This window comes from Notothenia rossii, assembly GCF_949606895.1.
Source record: "Notothenia rossii genome assembly, chromosome: 5".
Lineage (NCBI taxonomy): Eukaryota > Metazoa > Chordata > Actinopteri > Perciformes > Nototheniidae > Notothenia > Notothenia rossii.
In genome coordinates this window covers 71599691-71616685 of record NC_136903.1, presented here as the reverse complement: position 1 = coordinate 71616685, position 16995 = coordinate 71599691, and the positions used below count along the sequence as shown (strand labels likewise).

Below are 16995 nucleotides of genomic sequence, written 5' to 3'. Positions count from 1 at the left end.
CTATGATTTTTATTGATACATGTTTGACTAAATAATTACTTATTTGTTAAGGTCAGTTTTGTCCTGAACAGTATTTTGTGTTTTGCATAATGACATGTACGCTACATGTAGGGGAGAGATGGGTAAGTTGAGACATTTTTTTAGTTGTGCTGTCCTCTAAGCAAGGAGAAATGACACATAGTAAAAATGAAAACACACACACCTATAATTCAGGATGTCTCATATCAATGGCAATGATAATAATTCATATTTGATCAAGGGCAGTGAAAATATTACTTCTTGAAAAGAAAAAGTCTTGTGGCTCAACCTGGCCCAGTGTAGGGATAAGTTGATCCAGATGGGGGGGGGGGGGGGAATTGAACCACTGTTCAAACCTGGGCATACCTGTTCAAACCCGGGCACACCTACAACAAATCTTAAAGGTAACTATAAACAATAAATAACAAACCAAATACAAGCTTAGTTTTTCAAATATTTTTAATATAAATTTCGATTGAATTGATTGATTTTTTTTTAACATACAAATGGTGATACAATTTCAAACATCTTACCAATCAAACACATGGTAAATTCAACTTTAAATGTATAGCCTACAATGAGCTCTTATTATCAACTTGGCCTACTTTCATTCATTTCTCCATTGAAAAACTGGCTCAACTTACCCCAAGGCCCATGGTTCACTTTACCCCATAGCCACCATTTTAGAAAAAATAGCCTAGCATTACAATTCAGAGTCATCTTTAGCTTAATGATTCACATGGTTTAATACGCTGCCAACACATCAACATATATGTGTTTAAACCTGGATACTTTTTTTTTGACATGACAGCCGATATAGCTGACATCTAGAAAATGTACTTTGACAAGCAAAAAACATTTTTTTGTAAAAATGTTTACTTACCAGACCACAATGAGTATCTCTCTTTCACACGCAATGAGAAATGGGTGGAGCTTGCATCATTTCTGGTCACTTGATTACAACTATAAGGCGTTGCCTGGTTACAGTGGGTGGTTCAACTTACCCACTGGCTCAACTTACCCCGTTCTCCCCCTACCCTTAATCAAATACTTGTCGTCGAAACTGTGGAAAATGGCCTTTGGGAGTACACTCTTCCATACAAAAAATTGACCTCCTCCATGGCAATAGGTTTGAGTCTATCCTCAGCACTGTGCAATGGGAAGGAGTACATAATCACTGGCCAACCAGATGCTGTGTCATCAGTTGATCTTGGTCTGATTTTGTGGGAATTCCAGGTGTTGACCACTTCATCAAGTTCATCCTGCGTAGAAAAAAAGCACAGTGTTACTGTCTTCACTTTCTGTATTCATTTGTTCCCACGTTGTATTTTCTGGTTCCTACCTTTTTATGTGCAACATTTAGAGGCGAAACTAATCTGCTGTGTTTTGTGTTACACCTGTTTAATCGACGCACTGGATAGTTGCAAAGGCAGAGCAACGCAAGACGTTAAAGGAAAACTACGGAAACCAAAGGAAAAATGCATATAAAGTTATCAGCCCCTCTAGGTGAGTAGCAGCCTACGAGGTACGTTTCGTGCTGGTTTTGTGTAATTGTGTGCGGTTGAGCTGCAGGTTTGTGTGTGTATGGATGTATGATAGGAGCTAGCTTATGCTACATGCTATTGTTAGCTTGTGCTACTTACTGTGTGTGATATGTGCGCCGTTTATTGTTTAATTGGCGGCATTAACAGTGATGACATATGCATATATTACATATTTATTTGTTGTTTACCTTTTATATTTTTCTGTCTTATAACCCAGTTCTCACGGGTTGGAATAGGTCCCACAAGAATAAACCCCGTATTTAAACAAGACCTCAGCCTCGTGTCATTTACTGGAGGGAGCTACACACAGTAAATGTAGACGACATGTCTTAAGAAGCTTTCGGACATAACTTCTACCTGTCTAGATGGAGGCTGAGGTTGCTGCAATGTCCATGAACATAGTGAATTATAATATTATTATTACTCATACTACTTTTATTAATGACTAATCTCAGAAAGAAATACAATATTTTACCTGAACAAGATTAAGGTAACAGAATTGGATAATACTTTTGTCCAAAAAGTCTCCTGTGAAGTGCCCATCTTCCTGGAGAGTTTGGAACAGGTTCATCCAGAACTGCACACTCTGTTTGCGGAGTATACCCCACCATCCTTCAATGCGCTGGTTTGCTTTGCTTCTTCCATAAAGGAAACTTTTCTCCCCAGCAAAACTGTCTGGGTGGTTCCTTCGCAAAAACATCTGCATTTCTTCAACAGAAACATTTTCCGTGCCCCTGTCTGCACAAATCCTCTCTGCACATCCACCACCTGAAGCTGTTTTGATAAAGTAACTTGCAACTACTTTAGGATCACTGATTGTGGTATAGGCCTCCATCCATAACACATAGCGGCTAAAACCGCAAATATTGTTTTGGGCCCCCTTCAAACATAAGCGCACGCTGATGCGCTCACACACGCACGGACATACACAACCACTCAGAAGTGCCACATGTATAGGCTATCAATAACAGCCTGCCCTGGCCTCAGACCACCACATCCTGACAACGGCACAGCGAACTAAGAAGTTTCCTTTCCTTGTCTCTGGGGAATGGGCCGGTAGGCCTTCATAGACCAGTTGCTATAATATAGGTTTTGATCTTGGCGTCGGGGGTCTCAATAGCGCCATAGAGTCCCCTATCGGTTGGGGCCCTTGGGGGAACTGTTGGACCACCGCCGGGCACAGCCAAATCCGGCCTCTCCTCCTACCTAGCTGGAGAAGAAGGTTGCACAGCCACGGCCACGGATACAGCTTCACTTGTGGAGCTAGATGGCAATGATGGTGGTGAGGCAGGTGAGCTATCGTTAGCCTCCGGCTGCCGCTGCACGTCAACTTTGCTAATGTTAGCGCTCAATTTCGAGGATGATGTATGACAGAAAAAACGGTCTAATTTAGTCAGTTTAGCTGTTACATCTCCTTATTCTCTCTTGTCCTTTCTCTTTTGAGCGCTGCTCTTGTGCTTTGGTTTGCTCTACATTATAAATGCAGACTATTCCTTTTTTTATAATGCTACCGAACTTGCTGCTGCAGCTAAAGTACAGGCAGGCCTATTCAACTGGCGGCCCGTGGGCCAGATGCGGTCCAGAACCAACTCCCGAGTGGTCCAGCCTCCCGTAGCCAAATTCCTACACTAGTACAGACCATGCACGCAACACTCCGCGACCTTTTCGCGACCGACTTGAGCACGGGTCGGATGCTGCATTTTCCGACGCTCCCCAAACACATCACATCTCCGGCACAAATCACAGTAGGGCCTGGCTCATTTCGTGGCATCTGCAGGCAGTGGCAAGTACTTCCGGCATCTGCCACAGAGGCCGCTACTCCGTGGTATCTGTGGCAAGTATATGCCACAGCCACAACTTGCCGTGGCAAGTAAATGCCACAACTTATATATGCCACAACTTGCCGTGACAAGTATATGCCACAACTTGCCGTGGCAAGTAAATGCCACAAGTTAAGAGTTAAGAGAAGGTTTACGGTAGCTGCCACCCGCCTTCCGTGGCAAATGCTGATATTTAAACCCGTATTTATCGCGTAAAATGTCGCTGTTTTGGCATGACTTTATCGGACTGATCTGTACACAAGACTGATGATCTGTTACTGATGGTCCGATCATATTTTTTAAAAAGATTAAACATATGTTCAGATTTTACTTGGAGAACGTGGTTTGTTAAAATAAATAAACGTGCTATTTTTATGATAATACTCAAGATATAGCCTATTATTAGTAAGTTGACATAAAGATCTAACATTGTTGACCAGAGGTGGGAAATAGGCTAACTTGTATACTCAAGTACTGTACTTGTGATTTAGAAATAGCCTAGTTGTACTTTAGTTGAGTATGTAAATGGTATGTTACGTAGTAGGCTACTTACCCCACTACAACTCAGAGGTAAATTGTGTAATTGTAGCCTACTCCCCTACATTTATTTAATACGCTACCTTTAGTTACTTACTACAGATTCTGATTAATGATGATACATATAATCAAGTCTTAAATCAGACTTTATAGTTACTCCTGGAGTAAATTCACAAGATACCCTACTACAGTATACAAAGTCATTAAAACTAGCTGCACCTTTACCAGCTTTGAGAACACTTTCATGATCAATCATTATAATGAAAACATGTAATATGCACTTTAAGTATATTGTTATGCTAATCATTTTGCGCTTTTACTTGAGTAACATTTTAATGCATGACTTTTAGTTGTAACAGAGTATTCCAACATTTAGGTTGGCTACTTCTACTTTTACTTCACACTAGAACCACAAGGGGTCGCTGTATAGCCTACCTAAAACCACCAACGTGTCAAATGAACGAATGCATTGATTTTCAAGGTACAATGTTATTTTATTTATCATACTAGAACACAATGAGTGTTGCCACTACATTGCCGTGGCATGTGCCTTGGCATTTGTGGCATCTCCCACAGAGGCCACTACTCTGTGGCATCTGTGGCAAGTATATGCCACAGCCACAACTTGCCGTGGCAAGTAGGCTATATGCCACAACTTGCCGTGGCAAGTATATGCCACAACTTGCCGTGGCAAGTAAATGCCACAGATGCCACAACTTGCCGTGGCAAGCATATGCCACAACTTGCCGTGGCAAGTATATGCCACAACTTGCCGTGGTGCCACAGATGCCACAACTTGCCGTGGCAAGCATATGCCACAACTTGCCGTGGCATTTGCGCATGCTGAACGGGAGTTGCCACAAGATGCCAGAGTTAAGAGAAGTTTTACGGTAGCTGCCACTCGCCTTCCGTGGCAAATGCTGATATTTAAACTCGTATTTATCGTGTAAAATGTCGCTGTTTAGGCATGACTTTATCGGACTGATCTGTACACAGGACTGATGTGCGATCTCTATTTTTCAAAAAGATAATAAATTATCATTTATATTCAATTTTACTTGGAATAGCCTACGTGGTTTGCTAAAATAAACAAACGTGCTATATCTATGATAGTATGCTAAACATAGGCCTATATTGTAATAAAAAAATTAATATTGGCAAGTGAGCGTTGCAACGCAAGCCCTTGGCAATTCTCGCTTCTTGAGGGGAGTTTCCACTGCTTGCTACGATAACCAGGTGTATTGTTACTAGTAAAGACAAATAATTAAAAATAAATATCTGTATTGACACAGCAACGTGTACAATGGTGTTATTAGACTTGGCTACAGACTTAGGGCAGCTGTAACTGATTGCAGTTGCCACTGCTAGTGAGATGCTAAGATTTATATTTTATAAATGAGGCAAAGGACAGTTATATTTGATTGTACACATGTATAAATGTGTTATTTTAAATCCAGGCATATGTACTTAATTTGTATTATTTTCGTTGTTAAAAAACAGATTAATGTCATTGTATCTGTTTTGTTGTTTAATATTTTAATTCTGGTTGAACATTTTTATTTAAATGCTTCAGATTATTCTTATTAGATATTGATATCGGTGAATCCAAACAAACCATGTTATTCCGTTAAGACAATCATGACAGTATATTAAAAATCAAGACACAATGCATGCTTTTTTATCCATCCTTTTATTGCGTTTTGAAAGTGGTGAACAATTAACATGAAGAATGTTCTCTTAAGCATGATACTCCAAGCAATCCTCATTTAACCGTATAAAGTTGATTTAATATGTTGAGGAAAGAGGGTTACAATGTAATATAATTACACCCTTGTTAAAACTTTTTGTGTGCATCAGTAAAAAGGTTATATGTCATGCATGCAAATATCAAATCATTGTGTTGCTAATTAACATAAACAGATTTTGATATGATACGTTGTATTTAATTTATTTATCTAAAATGTTGAAATCTTTGCGTTACAGCAAATAATAATAATAAAAAGAAACAGGAAATAATTTACACATTATTAGTAGATATTTATCTACAGAGTATCTAAAGAATAAACAATATAGCCTACTGAATATGTAAGAATACACTACAATAAACCATCTCACTAAAACCAATAGAAACATATATTTGTCTTTCTTAACCCTTTCATCCATGAATTATGAAAGCCTCACTCAGGATTTTTTTACCAATTGTTTTTATTGCTCTTGGGGCATGAAAAACAAGATTTTAACTCTAGTTTATTTTTATCTATTTTTTTCAAATTTAGAACATTTAAAAATACATTTAAAAAAATAATTTTAAGGATGATGTTTTCCTTATTAATAAGTCACAAATCACAAACTCAGTAAATGAACACTGACATAACAAAAACACAGAAAATGACCACTAGTTGTCATAAAGTAAAACAGTAACAATAGGAAATTACAGTCTTTTCAAGTGAATGTATATATTTATATATAAAACAAACAATAGAAGCACACTTACTGTCAAGTAGCCTATACCAACATTAACATAAGATAATCCTTATGTGTATTATGTATGATGGAAATCCATCAAGGGTGAAAGGTTATATCATGTGCACAGCTATTGCTTATGGCAATGAAAATCGTATTGGTCCCGCCATGCGTTTTAGAAGGGGGATGATTTTAACCGTTTTTATTTCAGGGGGGATGCCATCCCCCCTCAACTCGAGTACCGACTATTATCATAAAAATAGCACGTTTATTTATTTTAACAAACCACGTTCTCCAAGTAAAATCTATAGAACATATGTTTAATCTTTTTGAAAAATATGATCGGACCATCAGTAACAGATCATCAGTCTTGTGTACAGATCAGTCCGATAAAGTCATGCTAAAACAGCGACATTTTACGCGATAAATACGGGTTTAAATATCAGCATTTGCCACGGAAGGCGAGTGGCAGCTACCGTAAACCTTCTCTTAACTCTTAACTTGTGGCATTTACTTGCCACGGCAAGTTGTGGCATATAGCCTACATGCCACGGCAAGTTGTGGCATATATAAGTTGTGGCATATACTTGCCACGGCAAGTTGTGGCATGGTTGTGGCATTTACTTGCCACGGCAAGTTGTGGCTGTGGCATATACTTGCCACAGATACCACATCTGTGGCATATACTTGCCACAGATACCACGGAGTAGCGGCCTCTGTGGCAGATGCCGGAAGTACTTGCCACTGCCCGCAGATGCCACGAAATGCGCTTGCTGTCTCTCACAAATCACGGATGTGATGACAGATTTCATTGCGAGGTTGAAAGAGAACTTTGCCGGTCGATTTGATGGACTTGCTCTGCCCACAGAGGTGATGGGCTTTGCCAGAGACCCCTTCACTGTTGCAATAGAGGGGGACGTATCAACCAGAGCAAAGGAAGTGGTCCCCTGCATCGACAAGGGGAAATATACACTGGAACTTATTGACATGCAGCGCACTAACGGGCCAGCGAAGTTTTGGAGTGATGTCAAAAAGCAGCAGTTCCCTAACGTTCAGAAAGTAGCAATCTGTGTGCTCAGTATGTTTGGATGATCAACATACACATGTAAATCAAGCTTTTCACACATGAACTCAATCAAAAGTAGCACTCGCTGCTCCCTGACTGACAGCACTCTTCACCAATGCAATAGGATTGCAGTGACATCCTATGAGCCAAAAATCACTGCTCTTGTTCAAAGCAAAAAATGTCCCTTTTCCCATTGAGAAAGTCAGCGATGACAAATCACAAATGAGGTGACAGTAAGCACCTAGTTTACTTTAGTAGACGTGTAGTGTAGTATTCATTCATATAGTTACCCGTATCCCTTGTTATGGGTTTGTGCACTGAAGGGTTTGACAGTTCTTTCTGTATTCATTTAAATGCACTTTGTAATGTGTCTGGGTCAAATGTGACCAAAACGTATGATTTTTTTGTTATTACTTGAAAAGTGAAAAAATAGTATTGCTACAGTAATACTTTGTGTTGCATTGGAGCTCTTTAGCTGTTTTCTTTGTATGTGAGGACATTTATTAAGACTGCTATTATTGTATTCAGTAAATGCACTTTGTGATGTACCTGGTTAAAAAAATAACCTGAATATTTGACTTCTAAAGCAAAAAAATGTAATGCTACAACTGTGTACCTTTTTTCAGATTCTGTTAAATTAATGATAATTTGTTGTGTTTTTATGCACTTTTTGACCTACCTTTGTTAGATGAACAATGAATAAAAATTGCATGTTTTTCATCGCAGTAATATGTGTTGGTTTAAAATGTGTCACTACCCGCTTTTTACAGGCCGCTGAATGTCTGGCCCAGCTGAATTTTGTAGTTATAAAATCTGGCCCAACTGAATGTGTAATTAAATAGCCCTGCAGTACAGGTTGATTAAACGGTTCGCTCGTCAGGCAAGGTATCACATGACCTGAAAGGGAGCAAGGTCAATGGACAGACAAATTACAAATTAATTTAGGTTGCTTGGTTACTTTGAAGACTGCGTGAACCGGTCAATGCCGTTGGGGCCCCCCAAAAAAAATATAAAAAAATATATAAAAATTCTTTTTTGTTTGTTTGCATGGGCACCTTGCCGGCTCTTGGCCCCGATGCGTTGCACCGGCTGCACCGTCGATAGCTACGCCACTGCATCCATGTGCCAAAGTGCATTTGGCCCTCTGCATCTGTACTGACGTCTTCTCAAGCGGTGGGCTCGTCTTAATTCCACACCTTGTGGATCAACCAGTTTGATTATGCGTCTTATGCTATCTTGTGACACAAGGCCCTTTTGAATTGCACAGAGATGTAGCCGTATCCCTGCATCTGTCAATTGGTCATGATCTCATGCTGTACATAAGCTAGCACTTCCTCCAAGTCAGACTGGTTCTTCCTCCTGAACAGGTTAAGTCTTTTAAAAATTCTCTTTAATGTTCGGACACTAATTACAATGTGATTAGTATGTGCCAAAATAGCAAGTATTTCTTTGTTACTGAGGGAAAGTCTGAAGTAGTTTAAGTAAATCATCCAAATCCGGCCCTGCAGGCATTGTTGCAGCGCAGCAAACTGATGTAATGCAGAATATAAAGAGGACAATTTGGTATTCGTAGGAGTGGTTGTAATTAGGCATGGGCGGTATCATTTTTTTCATACCGTCATACCTTGTTGACATCATACCGTGGTATACGGTATATGACGGTATCAGTCCCAATTTAAGGGGTCATTTCTCCCCCCAAAAAATTTTTTACTCACTATATCAACAGCCCCACCAAAAATATTTTCCACCAGCCGCCACTGACGGTATGACTTGGGTCGACTTGAGTGAGGTGGCGTTCGGCGGCAAATAGATATTTCGAACGTATATTATATGTTCGGTGTAAAATGCAGCCCGAGCCGGTAGACGCTCGCAAAGTGCCGCGACGTGCGCGCAAGTGCAAAACAAGGGCTGCATACATGACACATAGTGCAAATGGCACATTTTGAGATCGGATACAGGACGCGTTTGTAGATGTCCGACGTTGTTTCCATAGTGAGCTAAGTTAACAATATATCATCATACATAAACATTTTCCGGGAGTAAATACTTGACTTATTGAATAAAGTTTGCTATATTCACTAACTAGTTTGGCAATATTATTCCGTGCATGTGTTAAAAACCTTATTTCCATTTGATTCATTGGATTACTCGCGTGAATGTTTAGCACATAAATGCTTTCGTTTTTAAAACCGTCCGACCTCGACTACAAAACCATCAACCAGTTGCATAGGATTAAAAAATGTCAACACTCACTCACCCCGTCTTAAACATTCCCAAAGAAGTGCCTCTGTCTCTCGTTGTGCTGGATGAAGTCACTGGCGACGAGTAAACCCAAAATAGTCCCAAACAGGCGCAGAGGCATTTTTCTTTTTTACTAGTTGTCCGAGTTCGGTGCCGGCAAATGCTGCCGCCATCTTGCTCAGCTCAGCTCTGTGCTGAGCTCTGAGAACGGGAAAGACGGCCTCCCCTGCCCTCTGCTGGCGCGTGCTGTGCATTACAACCAATGTCGTCCCTGTCAAAACTCCGTGTCAGTGTAATAGAATGAAACGCATCTGTGATTTGGCGCACAGTCTGTGACGTCACGGTATTGAAAATCATACCGACGGGATTTCGAAATACCCTGGTATACCGTAATACCGTCATACCGCCCAAGCCTAGTTGTAATATGGCAGTTGAAGTTGAATTGTACATCAGACAATAACGTTGCTTTTAATCTGCAAAAAAGAAAAGAAAATACATTGTTTAAATATTGTAAGGTTAAGACTCTTCTTCCTATTTTACACAGTATGCTCAGTAAAAGTGTCCATTACGGAGATCTTATTTATCAGGAACACTTTATATGCAGGAACAAAAATCCTACCTTTTAATTTGAAGCCAGAAAGTTTTAAACACTCTTAGTTAACATCACTAACTTGTTTCATAACATGTGTATTTGTTTACAATATCATTTTTCCCACAACCACAACTGTCTTACTCCATTCTAGATGAGATGATGTTTGAGATTTTGATCATTTTTATGGTTAATAGCCTTCTGATTGTCAGCTAGCTGCTAGCTGCCTTGTTAAACACACTTAATGAAATCTCAACGGAAACATGAAAATGTTGTTTAGTCATCACTGTTCCAACAAGCACAAACTTGCGTGTCAGCGAACTAAACCATTATTTACTGAATTAGATGGTGGGGGGGGGGGGGGAAGCCATAGCATATAAACTAATGCACTTGCTGCTAGCTCATCAATGTCTGCATTTCACATTCATATTCGCCTTTTTGTTGTTTTTACGAACGCTTTTTTTTACGAATGTTTTTTTGTTCTTCGGAGAAAGTATTTTTCTCCCCAAAAAAATTAATGTTTTTTTGTTCTGAGGAAAAAGTCAGAATTCTGATATTAAAGTCAGAATTCAGAATTTCTTAAATTCTTTTTTTTTTTTTCAAATCCTTCCAAAAGAAAATTCATGTGGCCCTAATCCTCTTCCATATAATACAACCATGAATAGGACACGCAAACTTTTAACGTTCGCCATTCAAGCTAGCGGTGAGTGACGTTACGTTACTAGACAGAAACAAATGTTTGATGTATTTTAGAATAATTGCTATATATTTAATTAACTATTAGTTCCATAGCTAACCATTGGTTTTAACTAAGTTAACTTTAGCTGCCTGAATTTAACACTCAAATGTACACAATATGTAACTATTTAATGGTAATGGGGTTATGTTCAATGCTTTCTTATTGAAATGCACTATAATGCTGAAATCCAAAGAAGCTGATTGAATGAAAATGAAAGCCAGCCCTTTTATTTCATGCAGACCTGAAGGTGAACTTCTTCCAATGCCCACCAGGTGGAGACAGTGTTGGGTTCAAAACACCTCTTTTATAAAATCCCACAACCCTGTATTTTGAAGGGTGAATAATTTAGAAAAAGGGTAAAAAAAAAAAGAAGTATTCCATAGACTCAATTTCAGCTGTGTTAACAAAGCTGTACATTTTTTTTAATGGTTTGTCTTGCAAAAGAGAGCAGAATAGAACAACAATGAGCTCAAAAACCTTCATTGCATGTAGGAACACACACAATTTGCTGAGTTACCCATATATATTGTTTTAAAATCTGTTTGTTCAATAAAGGTAGACAGTGCAGAGTGAACTGTATTAAATAAATCAAGGTTTGTAACCTTTATCATGTAGGACATGCAGTTATGGGACTGGGCTCACAACCCTAATACATGCTTACATCAGAAATCTTATGCTTAAGGGACATACCAGACTATGAGTATTGATAGGGGTTTGTGGTTACATAGACAGTTGTTCGGTCGTTTGAATATTCATGCAGAATACATTCAAAGGTTGGTCACTGTCTATGTAATGTATTTGTCTTAATTTCATTAGTAGGTATTTTCAAGAAATAAAGGCTTTTTTATATGCACCAGTAAAGCACAGGTGTAAATATCAAAAATAAATGATGAGTGAAACGAATTTAGCTGCTTTAGTTTCTGGTATTGTTCATGCTGGCTCACTGACTCTTGAATCGTACAGAGCCGTCATTATGAATTACGAACACCTGCTTCTCCTTATATGCCAAAATGTCGGCTCGGAAAATGTATATAAAATATATCCAATACCAAACAACTTTGTACCACCTAAAGCCATTTTTTGTTGTTGAGGTAAATATTAAGATAAATACCGTATAGGATATGTTCATAGTTCAAAATTGGTATACCTTAAACATCACACATTGGTTAGCTATTGATTTATAGGTTGATTTAGGCTGGATTTAATAAAAAAATACAACAATGAAACTTGGCTACTGCCCCGCTGATAGGCTACGGAATTAAAAAAATGACTTGTACATTGTAATCATGCACTTAAAACTCTGAAGTATTTTTAAAATTAACTATGAAAAATAAAATGTAAAAATGTCATATCAAACTTACGTTTGTTAACATATATTGAAAGATGCCATCACCTTCATTCTCATTTGACTTCCATGTCTGATTAAAAAAAAACATGTTATCATACCCCTAAGTTTTTATCATAGCAGATAAATATAAAAAAACATATGTTGCCTATCGCAATACCCATCCCAACCAGAATATCAATGTCCGTTGTTACATGAACAGTGTTTTTTTTTTCTGCTTACGATGCTGCGGTCTCTTGTCCGTTATTGAAACTAAAGGCATTTACCGACACTCCCTAACAATTTGCTGAGAGTCATCAATTATGCAGGGTAGCCGCACGCACAGGGAAGGAAGATAGCAGCAACAATATGGCGACAGCCGTTACTCTGGACTCTTTTCTACATCTGCAGTTCATTGACAGCTGTCTGGATTTGTGTTAATGCGCAATAAAGTAAGTAGACTGTCTGATTTCTGCTTTGTCTGGTTTTTCATGTCGTGGGATGGATCGCAGTTCTACTTTGTCGACCGACTGCATCCCAGTGCCGCAGAGCGGTCCCTCTCTCAGCATCTTCTCCTAGCGTCTGTGGAGGGCTCCTTGCCAGTACATGGAAAAATATGTATTCGAGGTACCAGATATAAGAAGGGTAAATGTGATTTTCTGAGGTGACACACGGATATGTGAGACGACGAGGTAGAAAACAGGGAGACAGCAGGTTATTTGGGGTGTTGGCCTGTCGCTGGATGGAATGACATTTCCCTGTGTCAGAATGTGAAATATACGCATACGGGATGTTGAAGTGAGATCATGTGAAACTTCTGTGAGTGCAGACAATACCGAGCCTGCAGGCTCCGAGTGCATGAATAATGCGTCGCTTGCAAAATCATTTTAGGTAGCAATTTCCTCGTTACCATTATTTTATAACTATGATAGTTTCACTCCCCCCCACCCCCACACTCCACCTCTGCGCCCCCTCCCTCTTGCAATCTCGTAGGAGACTGTATTGCGTGAGGAGGTAGGTGCGTCTTTAGTTTGGCAGTCCTCAAAGGGGCCGCGGCACCCTTTTCTGCTGTTTTCACGCAATCTCAGATATTAAAAACACATTTTCCATTCAGTATTCCTCTAGACCCGCACCATGGATGCTGTAGGACTCGATCGGCTTGTCTATCTATACGGGTGTGGTATAGCCTTAAGACCGTTTTAGTTCTCTATTTATTTATTTTGCTGTTAATATTTTACCTTTTTGGATGTGAAATTCGGTTGTGCTATGGGCTGCTTTGACTTGAGGCCAGGGATGTGTTGTCAGGACATGGCTTGTGCATTCAACTGACCTAGTATGAGTTTGTTTGTTAGAGCATATAGCAGCAATAAACCACACTGCAGTATTTTAGGCTTTGGCCCTACAGGAAAGCGGCGCGCCTCGCTATTAAACAGTGGACTTTCCCTCTCAGTAAATGAAAGGCACCTGCAGGATGAGATAAACAATGTGAAGGGAGCAGGTGTTTTTTAATTCCACACGGGGAGAAAGTTAACCGAGGTTTTCTTTATCTGTGTTTATTTCTTCAGTGGCCTGGTATTCTATGCTTCATCAACCGCCCCCCCTCCTTCCCCCTATCCCTCGTCTGTCCTTTGAGGGATAAGAACGTGTTAAACTGTATTATCATAGCTCATCACATTTCCGGTCAGGACGACTTAACCCTACCTGAAATGGACTCGGCTCAGGAATGAAGTGGCACCCACCCCTATAGGACATTAGGGACCCCTTAGATATTTCTCTGCCAAATTAATCTACCAGTAATTTTTGACTCGGGCTTGTTGGGCTCAGCTATTCTTAGGGATGCTGTGCATTTGAATTGCGATGACATGACAGGCATTACTTATTAAGACATCGCTGCAGAAAATGAAGGATGTGTAAGTTTTTTTTCCACCGGCCCATGTGGCTCCTCCTCACTAGCACCGTGTCGCCGCGATGTCCGGTTCTCTCCATCTGATATCAGGTCAGCATCACAGTGGATAGAGCACAATAGGAGTTTTCAGCAGGTGACGGGACGGAGGCCGTGGTGCGTTTGGATGCATTTGCTCCGCACAGAGGACGCAGTAGGCTATACAGGAACATTTTTGCTAAACGCTGCTTATCCGGACGTTGACACGCTTGTCTTTTGGGAAACACAGGAGCCTGCTGGAGTTGTTAGTCTTCACTGTCATCCATTAGCTTTATTCGCGGAATCCCTTAACTCATAACGGATTTAACAGAATCGGTATATGTTATAAGCTGCGAGCATTTGGTATACCAATTACGTGCGGTTATATCATTCACAGTAATTGATTTAAGAGTGTACATAGCAGTGTTTTTTTTACGACATGTGATCGTCAGATTCTTGCGTTTTATGCCTTGTTTCTCGTATGACCTAAGGGAGTTAATGGAAACCGACAGCATTGAGCAGCATCTGCAACATATTTAGACAGATTCCCCTGGTCGCCTTGCCTGTGTTATAGGAATGTCCCAGCGTTTTGTGGCAAGTGCAGGCTTTATGCACTGTTGGCCATGCTATTGCATCCTGGTTTGAATCACCTTGACGGTAGATCAATTGATGTAGCGTTGGTAGAAGGAGACTTGGAGGTTGTGCCGAGGTTGGGTTACATGAATCAGACTTCATTCCTCTCCTGGTTGGCTGTGCTTTTTCTCCGAAGATACTGGGCTGTTGGATCTATACCTGCCTTTGGATTCCTTCTCATTTCTTTCTAATTTCTTTCCAGGTCTGTACCCTTGTTATAGTCTTCATTAATGTTGCACACACTGTCTATTTTTTATGGACGGAACTGTGACTTGATTTTCAAATATGTTGTATCAAACACTATGACCATCAGCCAGCTGGGGAGAGAAATGCATCTGTTTTAGGAGTCTGAAGACATGCAGATGATATTGTTATTACAACCTGACTTTTTAAGCAATGAGTCAAAGCCCCAGAGGTTATAATATAATTTTCAGTCCGGCATTCATTGGTTGACTATATATTTTAACACACTTAACACTTAGCAGTTAACTGTGCTTTCATATTAGTCAGTCGGTATTTAAGGATGTAAGACACCTGAATGCACACAGTAATCTGTGTTGGGTGTGCTGTTGAATGTGATAAACACAGGCCACGTTTAATTTCTCTTAAGCCAAAAAAGAAGCAGCTGGATGGGTTTTTCACAGATAACAATGAATGAATTAGTGTTATGCAATCAACCCCACATATACATTTCTTGACCACCCATCCCAGTTACATCAATTTAAATACTTGTATCTGTATTCTTTGCTTGATTTAGGATGGTTTTGGCTCCTTGACATGTTGTACAGGACATATGTAATAGCTTGTGTCCTGGAAGCCTACTTTATACTATATATGTTGACAGTGATAGCTGTTTGGGCCCAACCCGAGAGAGATCCACATCTAAAATAATGATCTTAAGTGCATAGAGCTGTAGGCCTGGATGTTTAGTCTTAGTGAGACCATCAGTCTCATTAACATCCCCTGATTCATTGTTAATATCAACAACATGGTAGTTTATGGATATACATAACTCTAAATTCAGTTTTTTGGCATGGTTAGATGGCATAATTCAAGGAAAGACACTTGGGAGAGATTGAGACAAGTGAGTTCCTGGTGGGATAAAGAGACCTATTTTCCTCCCTGTTAAGGTCACAAAGATGAGAGCAAAAGGGAATTTGATGCTGTCTACTATATCGGCTGGGTACCTGGGTTTTGCTTTTTGTGGATACAGGATCAGTGCTTTAGTCATTAAGGTTGATGTAGAGAGCAGAAATAATGCCTACTGGCCCATAATGGTTTGCACTTTTTCAGCTTTATTTTGCTTTGTTTGCGTTCCTTAGCAGAACTAGAAAATTCCATCTGCAAGGCTTTCAGCAGCACCGAAACGGAAAAGCGATGCCAAGCAACTGGACTAACATGTGTGTCAACACATTTAATCATAACCATCCGTGTACTGTCCAGTCATATTTATTAATAAATGTAACAAAATGCAAAATGACATTATTTTTATCATACATTTTTTCCTTTTGTGTTCCATAATTTCTTTCAACATCCTCTTTGATCCAGACCTTATGCACACACTTTCTCACTCTGTGTCCCTCTCTTACTCACAGAGCTGGATGTCTCTGATGGAAAACAACTAAAGGGGGAATAGCTGCAGGATGAAAACATGGCCGCATACCTTATGTCACCCCCAGGACCTGGCAGCTTCAAGAAATTCACCCCAGAGTCACTCCTTGATATCGAGAAGCGCATCCAAGCGGAAAAGAACAAGAAGCCACCCAAACCCCGATCGGACAGTAGTCACCGTGACACGTCTGAAGAAAATGAAGCCAAGCCCAACAGTGACCTGGAGGCTGGGAAGAGCCTGCCGTTCATCTACGGCGATATTCCTAAGGGAATGTCGGGCGTACCGCTGGAGGATTTGGATCCATACTATCAAAGCCTGAACCTGAAAGTGAGTTCTTACACAGGCCATGCACTACCCAGTTTCACCCAAAACACTTGAATGAAGGAGCATTTGCTTAATGTAGTTAAGAGGTTTATAGATAATGACAGATTTTAACACATGTTTTATTCAGCTGTTGTGCTGAACCTTCAAGTGGGTTAATGTTTACC

The 16995-nt window shown here is 39.9% G+C and overlaps 1 protein-coding gene across 4 annotated transcripts in view; it reads left to right on the top strand.

Moving 5' to 3' along the window:
• The first annotated feature begins 12649 nt into the window (after nucleotides 1-12649).
• scn8ab (sodium channel, voltage gated, type VIII, alpha subunit b) overlaps nucleotides 12650-16995 on the top strand; it is a 47544-nt gene continuing 43198 nt past the window's right edge. For all 4 annotated transcript variants that reach the window (XM_079685654.1, XM_079685653.1, XM_079685655.1 and 1 more), the window contains exons 1-2: nucleotides 12650-12793; nucleotides 16491-16834. In XM_079685654.1, the coding sequence (XP_079541780.1) occupies nucleotides 16547-16834 (288 nt within the window). In that variant the 5' untranslated portion in view covers nucleotides 12650-12793; nucleotides 16491-16546. The remainder of the gene's footprint in view (nucleotides 12794-16490; nucleotides 16835-16995) is intronic.